Genomic DNA, 20935 nt, shown 5'->3' on the forward strand with positions numbered 1-20935 from the left:
ATTTCTCTCTCTTTTGTGAGATTTCATTGGGGGCTTGTTTAGTTTCAATAAGTCACCTGATTTATAAGTCACCTGATTTAAAACCAGTGACTTATAAATCACGCATGTTAGGTTGTCACCTGACTTATAAATCACCTGACACACCTCCCCACACTAATCCACATCATGCATGTGATGGGACCCACGCAAAAGAGGATGACTTATAAGTTTTAAGTTGGGGTGGAGCAACTTATAACTTATAAGTTGGGGTGACTTATAAGTCGGGTCTGTTTGGCAAAATAAGTCACCTTTTTCACTTTTCAACTTATAAGTTGGTGACTTATTTGGAACCAAACAGGCCCTAAGTCATCAACTTATAAATCAGGTGACTTAAAACCAGTGACTTATAAGTCACGCATGTTTGGTTGTCATCTAACTTATAAGTCACTTGACACACCTTCTCACATCAATCCACATCATGCATGTGATGGGACCCATGCAAAGGGGGTGACTTATAAGTTTTAAGTTGGTGTAGAGCAACTTATGACTTATAAGTTGGGGTGACTTATAAGTTGGGCCTATTTGGTAAAATAAGTCATTTTTTCACTTTTCAACTTATAAGTTGGTGACTTATTTGGAACCAAACAGGCCCTGAAAGAAGGATTACCCGGCATCTGCATCAAGCGATGCATGCAATAATCTTTATTAAAATTATTCAACAGAGTTTGAAAAGACAAATATTTGAATAAACCCAAAGCTATCATTTTTTGTGATCTTTGACGCTACACCTACAAGTTTGATGGTGTGCCCTAACCACGCATCAACACACACCATTTAATCCGGCGGCCTCACCAAGTTATCCGTGGTGGGCCAAGAGCACCAACCGGTCTAGCATATTCTCAGCACACCGCATGCACACGTTGTAGAATCTGTCGTCGACACCACCACGACGCCAGACAGCGCAACCATCTTGTGCGCGTTCATCAACCCGCAACCGCCATCGAGACCCCGCCGCGCCACGCTGCCGACACTCGCCGTTGTCGATGTGGTAAAAGCCACGCTGCTCCACCTTGGCCACCACGTGAGAGCACTCAGCACCCTCCATGGAAGCCATCCAGTGGTCCCTCCGGCCATTGTACGACTCAAAAGATGATGCCCCAAGGGGAGAAACGACACAAGCACGCCGCCATCATTCGATTTGGGAAGACCTAATCAGGGTTTCCCTCGAAGCAGACAGGGGACAAAGACAGAACCACGATGCCTCCAACAAGGTAACGACGGGTGCCGCCGTTGATGGTTCCGGCCAAGGTCAAAACAAGCCCTTGCTAGCCGATTTGCACCCGACACTGGTCGGGCTGCCGTATCCTCCTCCACCTCCAATGCCACGCGCCCACGGGAGTGACCGAACCACTACCAGGAAGCAGCAGCCTGCCACACCGTTGGGGTGGATAGTTGACGACTGGGAGATCACCTCGTTGCGCCGTTGACAAAATGACACGCACACACGGAGATCCGCCACAACCGCGCCCCAGAGCCACCACGGAGGAAAGCCCCGTCATCATCCCCCACTCAGGCTTTGCCCAACGACAGTCCGGCGGCGGCGGTGAGATCGGAGGCGACGGTTGCCGAGCCCTAGATCACATGGGGGAGCACCGACAATCCGGGGGTGATGGAGAGATCGAAGGCAGTGGCAGCAGCCGAGCCCTCGATCGCCATGGGTGGGGAGAGGAGGAGGGGAGTCAAGGGCTTGTTTTGGTCTCTCTCTCTCTCTCTTTTTTTTGAGTAAAATGAACTTAATTTCACCCACTTTTCTATGTGTGTTTTTTTCGAGAAATTTTCTCCAACGTCCATCTACCAAGAAAGCAAAAGCATTTCCTTTCTCAGGAAAGGGGGAACAAAGCAGGGCCAGGCTTCTCATGAGTTTGGATGCATCATTTGTTTGTCAAATCACATGCACTCTCTCGCTCCATCGATCCCTTCCTCCTGCACAGAGTCACGATCGATCGACGGATGGATGGATCGACGACATGCATACAGCCGGTCTGTCTGAATCAATTAGTGCACGCGTAGCATGTAATTTGATGCTGCTAGTGCCATGCCATGCATATACCGATCTTGATTGCCGCTGCTGCTACTCATGGCGACTTGTCCGCAAACCCAGGAGGGAAAAGGGAGCCCTGCCGGCCGGGCCTGTAGTAAACGATCCATCCATGGATCATTACTCGACTCGAGAGCTAGCTAATCCATAATGCCATCTGTCAGCCTTATGCATGGCTGCTGCTGCTGCTGCAGAAGAACATCTTTGCTGTCTACTGTACGTAGACTGCTGCTGTCCAAGCATGCATGCATGCATTTTTGTTTTTCAAAGTTTTGGTCAAGTAGGCGCTACACTACTGGTACGTGCAGCTACAGCGCCCCTAGTAGTGTAGTATAACCTAGCCAGCTACAAAACGTACTCCTCAACAACTTTGATCATGAGATGTACTACTGCTGATGTGGTAGCTAGTACTGCTAGCTATGTTTGAATTGAATCCATCTATCTACGAGAGTGGCGTTTTGGCTCCTAGGTGCATATGCACCCATTGTCGAAATCCAAATTTCTAGAAGTTGAAAAATTCGAAACAAAAATCCCGCGTGTATATCCGGACATTTTATGTGCGTTCACAAGGTTTCGGTGAAAAACGACGTTTTTTGTGGCTTGTGTAAAAAAGACAATTTCTGATGCTTCATTCTAACTATTCACAAGGCATTTCTTTATCTTTTTTACACAAGCCACAAAAAACGTCGTTTTTCACTGAAACCTTGTGAACGCACATAAAATGTCCGGATATACACGCGGGATTTTTGTTTCGAATTTTTTAACTTTTCGGAATTTGGATTTCGACAATGGGTGCATATGCACCTAGGAGCCAAAGGCAATTACCGTCTATCTACCAAACAATAAGAGAAAAATTGTGTTCGTCGCCACGTACGTACATGCATGCTAATTTGGACTGGACATGCATAGGCGCGAAATTAATAGCGTTGCTTCTCATGTTGCCACCGGCCCACATGGATGCTAATTTGGACTAGACATGCATACGTGCCATCACTGACGACTCCATCCTTACATTGTGGAGAAGTTACGTCCAGCCGGTAAGGTTGCCAACAAGTATGGAAGAAGACAAATCACCGTAGGTAGAGTAGCATAAATGCATGCATCCTACCAATGAAAATAAAAAAGGAAAAGCGTTTGGTTCATTTGTTTGTAGCATGCATAGGGTCCCAGAATCAAGTGGTATGATTCACTGCACGTCCCTCCTTCTACATACTCTATGATTGTTTTTTTGTTATGCTTAATTTGTGTTGCACTCAGGTGATGAACTGAAGAACATGATGGTGATTATACACGTAGGGCTGGCTTGTGTGCCATGATTACTCATTACTGGAGAGAGCAGATGAGCATAACATAGAGGACAAGAAGAATATTCACGGGTCAGCCATGAGTGGCGTGGAGCCCACCGGTCAACCACGGACACCCATCAAGCATATAAAATAATAACATGCCAACTACGAGTATCATCCATGCATGTCCTAATTCCTATACACTAGGCAGGCCATGGAGCGTTCAACGTACGGCAAAGCTTATGGATCGTCTCGTACATGGATCCTAGTTAACAACAATACCTTTTGGTCTTGGTTAGGGCAAACAACATACATCCCCTTTGATTTCCCCAACCAAATCCACATCCCCCTCGCCTTCTCCCAAAACCCCACGAGCGTCCCCTCCCTTCCATTTTCTACACATTTCTCGCCCACTGCACGTACCAATAAAGTTGAGGTTTGAATGGAACTGGACCAAAATACTAGTACGAGCATTAGCGTTTAGTTAGGGGCCGAAAGTTTGGTCAACAAGCTAAGGTACTCATAGGCACATGAAGAAATATTATAATTACATAAACCTCCTAGCTATATTTGGGCCACTGGATTAAACACCCACCGTATGGCCGATGCTCGACGCGTGGTCACACCCGTCTACAGTTTCCCTCTCCTTCCCAACACAACCGCGCATGGTTTGCATCTCTCTTGAATCTATGGCCAGTGAACTCGTCCACCGTTTCTGACGGCTCACCATTGATGTTGACAAAACCTACCACCATATGGTGACCCCCACTCCGTCGACCCACCGTTGAATTTACTTTTTACAACATGCAACGTATGCCTTCGTCGCTGGCCACTAAAAACATAAGTCAGAGTTATGAAGATAAACCTAAGTCTAACTCTACTAAACTCCAATACAATCGTAATCTTAACCTTGTAAGAGAGGAGGGTGGTGACAAATCGCCAACCTTGACATGGATCCAAAGTTGTATAATTGCTTCTCGAAAAGCATACATTTTGGACATGTTCATGTGTTTTGATTATCTTTATATTTATAATGTTTATTGGATACTTGAGGAACATACATGAGATTTGTATTCGAAATTTTTTTTGGTGGTGTTACAATTTGTATATAATGTCCTAGCTAGGGGCACCATAGTCAATACTAGGGTCGCTCATCCGAGGGGTCCAGACTCCACCGCGCGAGGGGGTGTGGGGGGAGAGGACCCCACCTCGACCCTCTCCAGGAATGAGGCCCATTGCTGGGTTATGGCCTTAGCGGTAGCGGCTAGGGTTTCTTGCGGTTCTCGGGTCACCATAGGGGTTGAGTATGTATGATTATTATTTACAGATTTATAAATTTTCAATTTGATGTTCGAGGTCGATATGCATTCGTGGATTTTTGTTGAAAAGTATTTTTGATAATGTTGCTATTAGAATTTGTTGTTGTGTTGGGTCAAAGTTGTAGATGGTGGTTGTCCAACAAACGTCAACTTTTCAAGGAGTAGATACAGGGAGGGAAAAAGTCCATTTTAAACCCTGAACTTGTAGACGTTCGGCGAAACAACCCTCAAGTCGAAATCCCGGTCGATTGCACCCTAAACTATGCAATCCCGGTCTAAATTGAACCTTCGGGTCCTTTGGATGACCGGGATCGGTGGGAATTCGCTGAGGCCGCTGCTATGCTCACCCCTGCTCCCACTGGGCCGGCCCACTTTAATTTTTTTTAGAAATAAAAAAATGCAAAGGGGAATACAGCCTGCTAGCCCGGACCGCTTTTGTTTTTTTTGTTAGAAAACAAAAAGAAGCGCACGCTCGTAATCGAGACCGATGCTGGTGGTTGGAACGACGCTACTAACCAGGGACACTACATACGTTGTGTTAACTTACTCCCTTTTTCTTCTTTCTTTTGTTTCCTTTTTCTTTCGTCTCGTTTTGTCTTTGTTTTTATTTTATTTTTTAGTTTCCTTTTTAAAAAAAATCATGATTTCTTTTGAAATTGACGAACCTTTTTCCAAATTTGCATATTATTTTTTAATGCCGTAAATTTCTAATTTTTTAAAAGCTCGAGTTTTTAAAACTATATAAAATCCGTTTTACTAGGAAATAGCAAACGAAAAAAAGAACCTTGTGAACCAGAATTTAAAAAGATTTTTTTTACGAATTTTGAACAAAATGTTCATGGATTTGAAAACGTCCATGAAAAAAGATGTTTATCACAAACGTCCATGAATGTTCAATGTTTATTCGAAAATAGTTCAACATATATTACAAAAATGTTCAATGCGTATTTTCAAACCAATCGTTGCATATATTCATATTTGTTTTAGAAAATGTTTATCACATAATACAAATGTTCAATGCATATTCAAAAATTGTTCAACACATTTATTTATAGTTTTTCGAAAATGTTCAGTGCATAATATTCTCAAATGTTCAAAAGAAGTTTGGAGCATAATGTTTCGTGTCGTGAATCTATCAGTTGAACTCACTAGTTTGGTTGGCAAATTCCAGCAAATAACAAGATTGAGGTCGCGAGTTCGAGTCGCTCCCGTAGAACTTTTCCAGAATTTTTTTTTGCGCGCCTACTATTCAATAGCTCCAAATGGGCCGGTTCACGAATTTAAGAAAAAACAGAAAATGAAAAATAAAATGAAAAAAGAAAGAAAAAGAAAGGCTAAAAGGAGGAAAAAGAGAGCAAGTTAACACAACGCAAGTGGTGTCCTTGTGGTTTGTTGCTTCGATCAACAACAAATGATCTTCGGTTCGAGCCACCACCACCACGTGGTCATTTTTTTGAACGAAAAAAAACTAAAGCGGGCTGGTTTAGCGGGGAGCTGGGTACGCGCCCCACCACGCGCTCATTTTTTTAAACGAAAAAAAAAACTAAAGCGGGCTGGTTCAGCGGGGAGCTGGATGCGCGCCATTCCGAATTTTTGTTCTTGAACGAAAAAATACTCCAGCGGGCCGGCCCATCATACGAATCCCAGTTCAAACGATGCCATGGTTTGATTTAGACCGGGATTGCATAGTTTAGGGTGCAATCGACCGGGATTTCGATTTGAGGGTTCATTCCGCCGAACCTCTACAAGTTCAGGGTTTGAAATGGACTTTTTCCTACAGGGAGTATATGCTGGCACGTAGGACCCAACATGTGCCCTAGAGAAACGGGGAGAGGAGAGGAGAGGAGAGGGGAGGGGAGGCAGGGCACGGGCATATATTGGGCATGATTGCTGGCCGGGTTGGAGGCCCGGGTGAGAGGGAGGCGCCTCAAAAGGCGGCCACGCCATGGAAATGGGGTTCTTGTAGCGAGGACAGAGGGAGATTTGTACGGGTACAAGGAAACCCATCATTCCATTCCATTGGCATCCCATTTCCAGCGAGCCAGCAACCATTGATCCACGGGCAAGTACAGCACAGCACATCCTACTAGCAAGGCTTTTCGACAAATCTCTCGGATTCCATGCCTGCCTTTGAAACTTTGTCCTCCTCCTCCTCCTCCCCCTCTGCTGCTTCTCTGCGTGACACACATTGGTGCGGTGCATGCCAGGCGTACTATGTCTAGAAGAAGCAGCAGCTCCCGCCCTTCAACTCCTACCCACCCAGTCACACTACACAGACAAAAGAAAAGAAAAGAAAATACAAGGCAATTACCGATACTAGTAGTAATACATTTGGCTGCAACTGCCATATAGTATATGTTACATTAATTTGGTGGCTGGGTGCAATGGCGAGTGATGCACTATGTACGTAGTGATATGAAAGTGTAATGTGGGCACCTAACATAACGTGGGTTTCCAGAAAAACGAAGAGGGGCAGACAGGGGAGGGGCAGCGTGTGTTTCTCTTTGCTTCCCTGCTGCTTGATGGTGCGCCCATCCGAGGCCGGCACACAGGCCCCCCACCCGGATTCAATGGCTGGGCTGCTGCAGAATATGGAAAAAAAAGGCAGCAATGCCAGCTGCCACCTCCAAGTGCCGAGTACTGCTGCTGGCGCATTTTTTTTCCTTGATTAGCACCAACAAGTAATTAATCGCCTGGGGCAAATGGCAATGGTCCCCCTTGAATCTGGAAGGAGTACGTACAACTCAAGACAGGGACGGAGCGGAGTGGAGTGAGAAGAGATTCATGGGAAAACTGGCTTGGCTGGCTAGCTGATAGGCTAGCTGACTGAGTACGTTTTCCCATGCATGCTACGCTACTACTAGTACTCCTCCTCTCTCGTGGCGAGGCCAAGGCAGAGTGGTGGTCATCGAGAGAGAAGCGAGCGAGCAGAGCAGTCTTGGCAATGGCAATGGCCCTCTGCCCAGTCCCCAATCATCCTTCCCCCTGACCGCCGGACACCCCATCATTGCTTCCTCATACACCACCACACTCGCCTCCTCTCCGCTCCTCTCCGTCCTCTATATATAGGCTCATCCTCTGCTCCAGCTCAGCCTCCATCTCCCATGCACCACCATCACCACACTCTGCTCTCACCGTTCCGGCAAACACACACACACACAACACTTGAGTCGGCGGCAGAACCAGCCATGAACGGCTTCTACTCGTCCATCGCCCACGGCCTCGACGCGCTCCACGGCACGCTGGCCTCGTCGCCGGACGCCGCCTTCATGTCGGCGCCCTTCCTCCAGCAGGCTGCCGCGCTGCTCCGGTCGCTGCACTCGCAGCTCGTCCACCTCGTGCAGCGCCTCCACCTGCCGCCAGGGGAGAGCTGGCTCGACGAGTACATGGACGAGACCTCCCGCCTCTGGGAGGCCTGCCAGGTCGTCAAGGCCGGCGCCTCCGCCCTTGACACCTACTGCGCCTCCGCCGCCCGTATCGACGCCGCGCTCGACGACTGGCTCTGCAACCCCAACCCCCACACCGCCCGCCAGGTACGCTCCTCTCCTCTCCTGCCTCCCTATGCGTGCATGCTCACTTGTTCACACCCATCGGCTCATCGCCCATTGCCTTGTTGGCCTCCATTGATCACACCAAATGCGTGCAGGTGATGCGTGCGATCAACGCGCCGCGGCGGCAGGCCGTGGGGCTCGAGCAGGAGAACCGGGCGCTCGCGGAGACCAGGATCGACCCGGCGTCGCTGCTGCTCGACGACCGTTCACCCGTGGAGTTCAAGCTCAACGCCTTCAACGGCTTCCGGGGGGTGCTCTACGCGCTGCGCAACGCCAGCTCCTTCCTCCTCATGCTCCTCGTCTCAGGGACCGTCTCCTGCCTCCCGGACCTCGCATGCTGCGCGCACCCATTCCGCACCTCGGGCGCCGGCTACGTCTCCTCCATGGGCCGCCTGCGCCAGCGTGTCGCCGAGGAGATGGAGGCGGTGGCCGGCGAGCACTCCGGCTCCGGCATCATGATGTACGAGTTCCGGCAGGCTAGGGCCGGCATTGAGAGCCTCAAGGCAGAGTTCGACAGGGTCGTCGCCATGGGGTACGGCGACCCTGGCGAGATCGCCGAGAGGGTGGAGATCATCAAAGGATGGGTCGGGATGCTGAGGTCAGGAGCCGAGGGCGTCGTCGGCGAGCTGGACGACTTCTTCGATGAGATTGTGGAAGGCAGGAAGATGCTGTCGGACCTCTGCAGCCATCGCTGATCCAAGCTCACAATCTCTACTTCTGCAGCAGCTAGCTGAAAGCCTGAAACAAACAGGGCATGGTAGATAGTACAACAAGGCTAACAAATTAGAAGAAAAAAATGTGGGTGTTCTTCTCTCTTGTGGTTGGGTAATCTAATCTAGCTGCTCTCTCTAGTCTAGCTATCATAGCAGCTAGTGTGTCTATACATATGTCCTGCACTGGAATATCATCATGCCTGTATTCTTCCTAAGCAGAGCAGGGCAGCAGTGGTAGTGGCAGGCAGTTGGTGCTTAGGCCTATCTATTTGTCAGAATTAGAATCAGAATATATGTCCAAGTAATTTTTAGGGTATCGATCTTAGAGGATGAATTGATGATATAATAGTTGATGGTGAAAGGAAGAATCTGCATCGGAAAAGGAAAGCAGCTCTTTGCCCTTTTCTCCAACTGGAAAAGTTCTGTGGAGATGTGGGCAGCTTGTTGGCCAGAGACAAAAAGAGAGTTCTATAAGGTGTGTTAGAATGAGCCCTTGTGCTTGTCATCTTTTACAACTTCTTTTTGTTCTTTGGCGCTAGGCTAATCACCTTCCTTATCATTGATCACTCCACTAGCTGCTGCGGCAATTGGCAATATGATCTCCAACAGCGCCCATCGTTTTGGTTGCACAATGATGGGGTGACCTTCTGGAATCCGAACATGATGATCCCCCGAACTTAAGAGACATAGGTTCGAGGAAAAGGAGCAGCAGCTGCAATGCAAAATTGATGGATTTGAGCTGCTTTGCAGGGTTATACAGTAGAGAAATGATGATAAGCAGCAGCGTAAACCATGTTCCATACTTTGGGGCAAAGCTGACCATGAATCAACCAAAACGAATCACTTATACCGAAATGGTGGCACCAGTCACTTTTCGCTAAAGTAGGATCTGCGGCAAAGAACCAAGAAAACATCAGTGCCATGTCACAGTTATATCTATCTTAAAAAAAATTATCAATTCACCATCAACTGATAAACAAATGTATGTGTTAACGTTCTCTAAAAAAGGCAAGTGTCTAACGAAAAATCTAATGCAACCTTCCTATTTAGCTTTCCAGCTACTGGAAGAGTTTCATGACTCCAGAAAAGAGTTGAAAGCAGAGTTTGCAGAGCAGAGCAATCACACTCACACCTATGATGAATAGGTACTGGTTACAGAAAATCAACACCTAATGGGAACTTCACAGAGGCTAAGAGTAGCAATTGCAGACATTGTTCTGAACACAAACAGTATCGCAGAACACAGAACTGAAGCATGGTATCAGATATAACAAATCGAAACATGTATGATACCAAACTCGGTCCTTATTACACTCCTAAGTTCAGATTTGAAAATATGGTGAAATCAGAAAAATCAGTGAAACTACGGATCAGTGATGCTAGGATGAACATCATTACACACATTAGGACCTTGTCCATACAATCGTTTTGCAACTTCCTATGCTCCCCGATGACAGGACTTGCATACATGCAATCATGATGAGCCACTCTGAAATGTTCTAAAAGTCCTCCTCTGGTCATACTCTTACTGCTAGTGTTTGCATGCCCTCCTGCAAAAGGAAAAAGTAGAAAAGGGGCACATGCCAGCCTAAGTCGTGTGGGTGTGGATTATAGCTTCCTTGACTGATGATGGAATGACAAACAATTGCCTTTTGCTACTCTGTTCTTAAGGGCGGCAAGTGTCAATAGCTTTGTATATTGTGTTTAAGTTAACTGAGTGAAAATTTTGGCCTACTGCAGATTACAGCTGAAGGGAAATTGCAGCCAGTTTCAAGTGGCGCACTAACTTCTGGAGAAATGTGCTATGGTATACTTAAATCGATACAGCTCATAGATTCTGCAACAAGTAACCTCTGCTGGAAAAGGAATTGAGGCTTATTTTCGAGCTTTGCCCATGCGTTGACTCCAGAAGTCATAACGCAATGCAATCTTTTGTCATGAAAAGAAAATGTCTAAGCATGACTCTTAGGCACACTCTACAACACACGATTGCATAACAGTAAGACATGGGCCATAAGTTTCGCCAGAATATATGGACCATCATAATATGGACTATTTTAACAGCAAGGAAAACATCTAAATGACGAAGAATTATATAGAAAAGCACAACCAACAACTTCAAAACTTTCAAGAAAGGTGAGCTTAAAAAATTGCCAGGGGCGAGTACCTTCAAACTTCAGCATGGCTGCAAAGTCAGCTGCGCAACCAAGGATGCATAGAATTTTTATCTAATTAAGAATCAAACAACCGGTACAAAATAATTGAAAATATATTAACTCTAAAAGAGCATGGCAATTCTTGGCCATTACCAATCAAACTACATAAACCACCACTCCAAATGCTGTATATGATATGTGTATTAGTAAGCAGACTTGATGCAACGAAAGATAAGAATGCACTTGACATGAATCATCAATGAATCACTACAATCCCCGCAAAACAAATCATTTCAAAAATAGCCACTGCCAGATTACAGTATGTGTGCTAGTAGGCAGAGTTACGCAAAAGAAACAAATCAGGAAGGTTAATATGAACCAACTCACCAAAGTCTCGCATGTTCATTACAGGAATCTCCTCGTGCCGACGTTCAGTGTTCAGACCTATGAATAGCAGACACTAGCTGTTAAATTTTAGCCATCACACGCAAAGCTCTTGCGATCAGTTGTTCAGTTATCCGAGCAAGGAAAATAACAGTATAATTATACTCCAACATGATAATTCTCCCTACTTGACCTATTAAAATAACAGAATTTGATTCTAGAAAACAAAATGTAGCATTACATTAGTACAGCCCTGATCAGCGCAGTTTGTAATGTCTAAAAGGGGTGAACTAGCAGGTTAATTTTAGGAGCAGTGAACTGCTTTATAACATTAAATATTTTCTTTTCACAAATATAGAAGAAAAGTTTAGCACATAAAACAACCACCAAAATTAGGTACATCACTAGGTAGCTACTCATGATCCAGAACAAATGACAACTGGCTTCTTCTCCTGTGAGCTACTTCCTGAAAACAAATGAAAGACAATTGCACTGTCTCTTTGCTATCACATAAAAGAGACTTGGGCATAAATAGAAATTACGACAAAATTCCAGAAACAGACTATACAGAACAAACAAGTGAGGGATGATCTCACCCCTTCTAATGACTCAAAACTGACTTGGGAGAGATAGATAGCAATATGCATCAACCCAGTAGATCTGCAAAGTTGTGAAGCAATAAAAAGTGATTGGCAATAATCTACAAATAGACAATGTCCATTAACAACCAAATTTGCACTTCAGGATGTGCAATGAGATCAGGAGGCACTTAACTTGCTCCTTTGCTTTCCATGTTAGCAATTATAGTGGAGAAATGAAGGAAAAATACTAATCAAACTTATGAAATTTTAAAAGAGGCTGAAAGTCCTCAGACAGTGAGCTGCGTCGGACGCTAAGAACTAATTTAGCAAGAAGAAAATGCTTCAGTCTCATAGGTCCAAAAATAATCATATCAATTTTGTAAATTTCACTATAATAATTGTGAAATTCACAATTTTCATTTGTATAGGTACATGTACTGTGGACTTCACTTGCCCCAGCAATCTGCCTAAAAATTGCAAACTTCTGGAAAGATCAATAGTGAGACCTTCATATGCACACCATTTTACAAAGGGAAACTTAGCCAATAACAACAACAACAAACGGATAGGCTTCAAAGAACTGTCAGAGGAGTCTGGACAGAATTAGGCACATGCCTCAGCTGAACAGAACTAGATTCTTGCATCAGCCTCAGTTGGATGCTGAAGCAGGTTATCGCCATTGTGGGCTTCTGCCAACTTGTTATTGCTGTGACCAAAGGATTTGTATGGCCCAGAAGAATTCTCAGGACTCCAAGTATCTGGAACTGCTAGAAAGTACTTGCCCATGAACTTTCTAAACCTTTTCTTGTAATCCTTGGGAGAAATTACAGTTGGTAAAACATTCTTCGGTACCAAAGAAGACTTCGCCCATGTCTCCAGTTGCTTGTCCCAAGTATATTGCCTCAAATAATCAATAATGCCAAACACAAGTTCATTCTTTTGTTTGTCCACTCCAACGAGCAGAGAATAGTCCATAACGTTAACCGACTGCAAGTACAATAATTTTGTTAAGACATATTAATATGAAAGTATGATGATTACCTTAAATTGCAAGATTTGCATTATACATACAGTCAGAAAAGATGTGTCATTCCAGATTGCGCGCTGCAAGAGATGTTTTGTTCTTCCACCAATATAGATTGGAGATACATTCATGTCCTCCACAAAATTCTGATCCAAGTAAACAGTGTCAGGGTCATTTGAGTTGGTGATGTGTCGTGAAAACATAGCACCTTTAAGATCATAAATCCGTGAAACGTTGTGCCCAAACATAAGATTTTCCATCACCATCAGATCCATCTTTATCTCTTTGCCATGCCTTATCTGCTTAACCTGAAACAGCAGAGTTTTAGAAAAAATAGTAATAAATGGAAGGAAATAAATTGAAATGGAACTCTAGTTGTTGAAGTAAACTACCTGATAGATTCCTAATATTTTGGCAAGGCAAGTTTGGCTTCCAGTGTCTAAGGAATGGTAAACATGCTTGAAGTAATCAGGGGCAAATTTTATGAAGGATTCAAATTCTGTCTTCTTGATTTGCTTTATAATGAACCTGTCATCCAATGTCTTCGCAAATAAAGCTTTACTCTTTCCACCTTGAGCATCCCACTTCTTACATCGGCTTAATGAAGTAATATATGCAAGCTCAGATGGGCAGCACTTTCTTCGAAGGATGTAGAATTGATTAGCATATATACTAGTAACTGAATATTTGCCTCTGAGAGATACTTTTCCGTTCACAGGGATTTCTGGATGCACCAAGGATAATAAAGGCGATGTATCATAACCAGAAAGGTCGCCAGATGAATATGACAAAATAGAAGATGAAATGCTTGCTTCAGAATCTATAGATGACCATGGTGATGAGCCAATAGAACTTTCAGATAGAAAGCTATAAGATTTCTCCATTGTTTTAGTATGCTCCCTCCTGGCATCCTCCGCCTCATTCACGACTGTGGTATCCTGCCGATGCTCCTCAGATATGGCAAGAGCACAAGCTATTATGCTAGAAACCTCATGCTCCAATACACACAGAATATTACCACCCGGGCCAACTGTGAAATGAGGAGAGTCTACCTCTTCATGTTTTTCAAACAGGGGAGATAGATGAGATGGAGAATAACGGTTAACAAGTTCAAATTTGTCCAAACTTCCTATTTGAATGTTCTTCCTGTAAGCCAGTTGAGACTCATGAAATGAACTCCAAATCCATCTTTCTCTCTCATCCCAATCAGAACTTCTGAACTTCCGGAGAGTGCTTGAATGCTGCTCCTGCTCCATGGAAACTGGATGCACCAGCATCCCATTACCCTGTGGCTTTATATCCCTTGAAACGTCAGAAGAAGGCATTTTTTGGATTTGTGTCATGCTGTCTACCTCTACTTGACTAGTGCCAATGAGAGATCCTTCATCTTTACTACCTCCATTACAAGAAAGTTCAGAGTTTTCAGAGTTCCCAACTCCCTGACTATCATCGAGCATGGGTGCTGCATTCTCACTTGATTCATAATGGTCAACGCAAATTTTGTTACTTTTGCACTCAGTGGTACCAGCTGCCCCACCAGCTTTCATAGTTCTATCACACGTCAATCCGCTGATTTGCTTGTCAATCTCATAGCTGGTCTCATTGATCTTATCAACAGTGTTTATAGGATCCTTGCCGTTAGCAACATTACCTTGTCCAGCAGATAAACACTTAATAAGTTCATGGAGCCGACGGTCCCATGCATAAAGTTCAAGTAGTATATCCTGATAAGACCAATTTATATTAAGAAGTTCATGTACAGATGAGGATGATCTCCCATTTTGATTGGTAGTCTTTGCAAGTGAATCCTGCATGACAATACAATGAAAGCCATTATAATTAAACAGAACAAAATTGTTTACATAACAAATTCGTAGGCTAACAGGAATGAAGACATGGACGCTTACCTCAAAATCGGCCTTGTCTTTCATTAACAAATCTTCGAGTTCAGAAAAGTCCGTTACAGGTAGAAATGTGCAAAAGTTGGCTGTAGTCATGCCATGATATTGATTCTTCAAGTGTTGAAGCAAGCTTGCTACCTCGGAGAAAAGCGCCATACCTCTAGCAAAAACCTTCAAAGATGCAACATAAACATCAGTACTATGCATGCACTGAACACGACTACCAAATGGTAATGGTGGAGGATAAGACATACATGTCTCCTTTCTTCTTCAAACCAGTTCTGTCTGCTGGGGTTTTCGAAGTGGAGGGTGGGTTGTGGTTTGCAGGTAGTGTAAATTTGAACCGATGAGTAACGGAACATTGCAACAGTGGAGCCCAATCTGAAGTCAGTAAAAAATAGAAATTGCCATTAACAAAATAGGCAAGAGATAGTTACATGCACTTATGCATTGCTATGCTAATGGCAGCCAAGGAATATCTCTACTTAAATTACATATTTGACGTGAAAAATACATCTAGCATACCCAAAAAAGCGCAGGCAGTCCCTGTTCACCAAATGACCACATATGGATAACCTTCTCGCTGCAGAGTGGCTTGAAAAACTGAGTTCCAGAAATTTCCCAAAAGAGAGATTTCGCGCTTCAGATGATATTACCACTCTTGGGGTCGATTTAGATACCCCGAGTTCATGTTCACACCTCAGGCATCTGGTCCACATCCAGATTTTTCCTTCTGATTCACCAGGTAAACTATGTTGAGACACTAGATGCTTCGTTCGAACAGTCAAATTTCCATTTTGATGAGTATAAGAGTATACGTGAGCCTCACAAGAGGAACAACTTGGTTTCTGCTACAAATAAACATTATGAGCCAAGTATCATCTGAGCCAAATTAGTTACAATTACTAACACAAAAATATGATATTCAATGTAAATAAGAACACACTGAACAAAATTATAAGTTACAAGCTGGTACCTTATTCTGCAAAATGTCTTGCAAGTATCGTCCTAAGGACACATCAGAGTTCCCGTAGTAGTTTATACGGGACAGGCGGCTCTGGTCATCAGAGTTCCCATAGTAGTTCATACGGGACAGGCTACTCTGGTCATCACATATAACCTGCTTTTTGATGCATTGGCTAGACGTCAAAACCAGTATACTATGAGAATCAAGTGCATCATCGGCTTGATCTTTGTTAGAAATGCTCTCTTTACTAATAATAGTGGCGCCGTGATGTTCCCCATCTTCTGCCACGATGGGCGATTCCTCATGTTTGTCACACATATGAGAACTTGCTTCGGTTACATCCTGAGTCTTTTCTTGTCTCAAGATATCTTCTGTGTGATCCAAATTTTCACTGGAAACAGCAGACTCTTCCACCTTTGACCCAACATGAAATCCATTACTAACGATTTCGTTCCTGGATTCAACTCTGCCTTCTATTTGATTATCAGCTGTCTCTTGCAATAACTTGCCAGTAAATTCTGGTAATGGTCCTGAAACTGGTGATGGTAACCGTCCGGTATGAAGGAGCGGTGTTGAGCTATACGGGATATTTGCACCTTCTCTCAGTTCATCCAAAGAGCTGTCTGTGACTAAAATTGGGTCATCTACATCTGTATAACTGAGAGCTTTCTTCCCATCAGCATAGATATTACAAGTGGCGTGGTATAATCGAAGTGCTGGAGAATCATCATGTGAAGGAGGGATAGCACCACCCAGAACAGAAGTATCATAATCAATTGCTGGTGGACCCATCATAGTATCTTGTGAAGTATTTTTATCATTTAAGAATACCCGCTGATCTTCAAAGAAAGACGTTTCAAGGATCAAGTGGTATGCTGCAAAGACCGTGTAGTGCATGACCTGCTTGACTTTCTTCAATTCTTCGGTGTTTGCTCCCCGTAGCAATATCTGGATGAAAACAACTCTTTGTCGCTCAGATCATTCAGCGGTGTATGAAACACTAATCGGACTGTCACTTACTATATATTCAGTGGATTGTGATTAGTATGCATGGAATGCAATAAATTGACATTTACTCTTCATAATTGATAAAAACACATGACACTGCTATGGAGATAATCACAAACAAAACCCATATTGGTATTGTAAAGCATTACCTCCTGCCAAGTTTTATCTGCTATGTTTTTTTTTGTCAAACACACATTTTGTTTTCTATTGGGGAGTGAGTCAAGATGACGCGAAGTACAAAACCGAAAACGCAACAGGAACAAAAACTATGTAAAAAAAATTAGCAGCCCTAATAAAAAAAATCAAAAGGGACAAGAAAGTAGCAAGCAATACAATACCAAAAGCACATAACCAAACATTTTATCGCTATGTTTGGGATGCCCTACCGAAATATAAGCAAGGAGCAGCTCATTTCTCATGTTTTAAGATACTACAAATACCGACACTGCTATTCTCTCCCTCATAATTGAAAAGATATAGAGATCATGTTACTACATAGTATACATGCCAACTATTAAGAGTTAATAACTAGTCAACATAATAGACACATCGATCGTAAGCTAGAATAACGTTTGCTTTTCGGTTCCACGTTCATACAAAAGGATGTCTTGATCAGGAAGCTTTCAGGAAGAATAGACATAAGGAAAACTAGCATAATTTATTCATTTTGCTTTTGGACAAAAGAAATAATGTAACATAAATCTTAGGGGATAAAGAAGAATGAAACTGAAAAGATTGAATAAACGCACCATACAGGTAATAATAGCTAAGTAGACATACCGTGCAACCCAATGGCCTGGGAAAACCTTCCAAGAACATTAATGTTTTAGATAGTCTCTTCCCACCTTCACTAGCAATGTTATGCTCTTCAATGAATTTTTCAGTATGGAAGTAGTCACACTGCTTCAGCTTCGGTTGATCCAAAACTTCTGGAAATGATATTATGGGAGAACCTGTGCAGCGTGCAATTCTTTGCAACCGGCTGAGCTTCATATCAAGAATCAGTGTACAACCTTCTTTTAGTAGAAGCTCCTGTATGTCTCGTGAAACTGTTTTCTCAACCATTATAACATTGGGACTGCATATTTCCATCACTTTACTTATAGTCCTCTCCAGTTGGCCTTTTTCCTAATTGTTGAAGGCATAAAATAGAAGGTCATAATCTTCTACCAAAAAAAGGCGAACTGAATTTACTGTCAACAGGCATATATATGTAATATCCAACCTGATCCATTGAATTAAACGACGATAAACCAACATCAGAATGGCCAAGTACTCCTTTCAGTAGAAGCAACCTAGGATTGTGACAATTGGTTGGCATGTGCTTATGAGCAGTGTTCTTTTTGAAGACTAACCCCTTTATCACCTCACTGCAATCGGAGTTTAAAGGTGAAGGTTTATAATCTAGCACACAAATAGAAATTAGATAATCTTTTAAAAAAATAGCTGACAAATGTTTCACCTTTGCCAACGAGTACCAGATGCTACACATTTGACCTTGATGTAAGATCCAGGGTCCATTTCATTTCCGATTTTTGCATCAGGTTTAATAAGAAGTGCAGCTTCCCATGACAGGGAGGTCACAATATCAAGCCAACTCTCAGTACTCTCTCCTTTTCCGAAGGGGATACCAGCAGAGGCCAGAAACCGACTGACAAGTATCTTGAGCTGCCCATTCATAGCTCCCAGCATTGCATTTTCTCGTTCGTCCCTAGGATTGGGGCTGTCCTCGTGTTCCTCGCCAGGGGCTGGGAAACTTGACTGGCCCCACTTTATTCCATCACCATAATCATCATCATCGTCGTCATAAGCAATGTTTCTGGCAACACTATCAGTCTCATCTCCCTTATCTGCTGCTTCAGGCGGTATCCAGATGCTATCATTTTCAAAACCTGGGAGGTCTGTATTGTTGATTTTACCATTGGTACTTTCAGCCCCATCAGAATCATCACCAGACCTAACCGAGCGGTCATCAACAGAGGAGGCAGATGGATCACTGCTCACATCTTCATGTTTGTGCAATGAAGTGTCAGAGAAGAAATTGTCGTCTGTGGACAGATTATTGCTACTAGACTTGGAAGGATTCCTGGTCCCATTCTGTCCCAGATGATCAGCATTATGCAGGCTGTGAGAGGTAAGATTATCATCTAAAACCTCTGATACAACCTCCCTGCCATTACCAAAAGAAGAAGACTGATTCAGAACGGAATTTAAAAAGCGTGCAGATGCAGACACATAAAATACCTGGCGAGATAGTTCCCTTGCCTCAAGGGCATTACTCTACCAAACTAGGTTATCAAAATTAAATATCTACGAGCTTAGCTGGCTGGAGAAATGAACAAAAATATCTTCCTTGAGCATGACCCCAAACACATGTCAGGTTAGTGTCGACAAATTGACCAAGATTTCAGGCGTGCAAAACGAGAAACAGAAAAATTAAAGCGGCTTGATGCTGAACAAAAGACTCTGGTGAATTAAAGGCTAAGCAAGGTTGGGCCACGTGCATGTTCAGATGGGGCGAGAATTCTCTTCCATGATCTAAAACAGGGCTAAGCAAGTGTACCTGCGGTTACACAGTTGGCCGTGTTCAGACAGAGCCCCAGCTGAGCATCTGAACATGTGCATACTATGAATTCGATACTATTCAGAACAATGGCATCGGCGAGTCCTGGGATTGAAATAGTAGTACCTTCGCGGATTCATGTCCGGGCACATGGCCACCGACGAGGGGGGGCCGTCACATGCCCTGGCTCCTCCTCCTCCTCCTCTTGCTCCTCCTGACGCAGGCGGCGGCCTCAGATCTCTTGGCGCTGGTTGTGTATGGCCTCGACCTGACCAGTTCAGCAAGCAAGCAAGCACACCATTAATAATTAAAGAGAAAAATCACTACTACTCGGTCAATTCAAAACCCACCAACCGACAGGGAGACAGAAATTAAAAGCAATCCCAAGGGAAGGAGTCAGGTCCAAAAACGAAATGCATCCATCGATCGGTGCTCACGAGGAGGCCGGAATCCAACACCGGCGACACCAAAATCCAGCGGCGCTTGATTCGGATCGGGCGAAATGCCAATCGGATCGCGCGGTCCACACCGAAGGGGGTGTGGAAACTGAAGCTGAATCTTATACTACTACTACTACTACTACTATCAAATCAAAAGAAGAAAAGGGAGAAGGAGGAGGAGGAGGATAGTATAGGATAGTACTCGAGGTAGTTGAAATCGAAGCAATTGCGGCGATCAATCCAAAGGCCAGGCTGTCCGTCCCCCTATGATGGCGCTACTGGAACAACAAACCCCCGCACACAAAAAAAGGAAGATATTGAAGAAGGAAATATCCAAGCGCGTGGGTCCAGGTCAGCAACGGCCCGGGTCAGGCGCCGCGACAGAAACATCCCAATCCCCAATTCAAAGTTTGAAACCCGTTCCTTCCTTCCTCCTCCTGTACCCATGACCTACCTACTTGCTACGTACGCACGCACGTACGTATGTGGTACGTATGTTCTTCCAAGTTCATCCGACCCCCATGAGCAACGAAGTAAGTATCAACACCGAGAAAAAACCACCAGAAAATCGCAAGAGAAGGGGAGAGGGGAGGGGAGATCTCTGTCTTACCGCGCGCGCGGCGGAGCTCCGCGGCGATGTTCACTTGTTCGGAGTCGGGCGGTCTCGCGGGCCGACGGATGGATTGACGAGCAGGAGTTGGCCTGGTAGCCTGCGCGCGTGCGCGTGGAAGAAGAGTCGCGAACGGCGGGCGAACGAGGCAGGAAAGGCGACGACACGGGAAAGGGGAGAAGAGAAAAGTAGAGGGGGAGAAGAGGACAGAGGGAGGGAACGGCCGCAGCGCACGAAAGAAATACTTGTCCTCCACCTCGCGCTGGACCCCACGCTACCTGCACGACCCGTGTTGTCTCTGGACTTCTTCTTCCCGTTCGTTCGGCGGCAGAACTGCGAGATGAGATGTGTAGAA

General features: G+C 44.4%; 2 protein-coding genes across 3 annotated transcripts; one reads left to right on the forward strand and one right to left on the reverse strand.

Moving 5' to 3' along the window:
* Positions 1-7522: 7522 nt before the first annotated feature.
* Positions 7523-9158, forward strand: LOC119338299. The gene is made up of 2 exons (XM_037610594.1): positions 7523-8215; positions 8329-9158. The coding sequence occupies exons 1-2, from the start codon at positions 7787-7789 to the stop codon at positions 8926-8928; spliced, it is 1029 nt and encodes a 342-aa protein (XP_037466491.1). The 5' UTR covers positions 7523-7786; the 3' UTR covers positions 8929-9158.
* A 3260-nt stretch (positions 9159-12418) lies between these two features.
* LOC119338298 (putative 1-phosphatidylinositol-3-phosphate 5-kinase FAB1D) lies at positions 12419-20708 on the reverse strand. 2 transcript variants are annotated; one of them, XM_037610593.1, is made up of 12 exons: positions 20581-20708; positions 19657-19798; positions 18430-19137; positions 18193-18337; positions 17748-18095; positions 15969-16907; positions 15518-15840; positions 15247-15373; positions 14999-15163; positions 13484-14899; positions 13139-13399; positions 12419-13054 (listed from the first exon to the last, which is right to left on the reverse strand). In XM_037610593.1, exons 2-12 carry the CDS (start codon positions 19680-19682, stop codon positions 12698-12700), a joined length of 4815 nt encoding a protein of 1604 aa, XP_037466490.1. In that variant the 5' UTR covers positions 19683-19798; positions 20581-20708; the 3' UTR covers positions 12419-12697. The 2 variants fall into 2 exon arrangements, with proteins under 2 accessions (XP_037466490.1, XP_037466487.1); XM_037610590.1 differs by lacking the exon at positions 20581-20708 and adding an exon at positions 20173-20251 and having other exon boundaries at positions 15518-15843.
* Positions 20709-20935: the final 227 nt, after the last annotated feature.

The sequence above is a fragment of the Triticum dicoccoides genome, chromosome 7B (assembly GCF_002162155.2).
Source record: "Triticum dicoccoides isolate Atlit2015 ecotype Zavitan chromosome 7B, WEW_v2.0, whole genome shotgun sequence".
In the NCBI taxonomy this organism is placed as follows: domain Eukaryota; kingdom Viridiplantae; phylum Streptophyta; class Magnoliopsida; order Poales; family Poaceae; genus Triticum; species Triticum dicoccoides.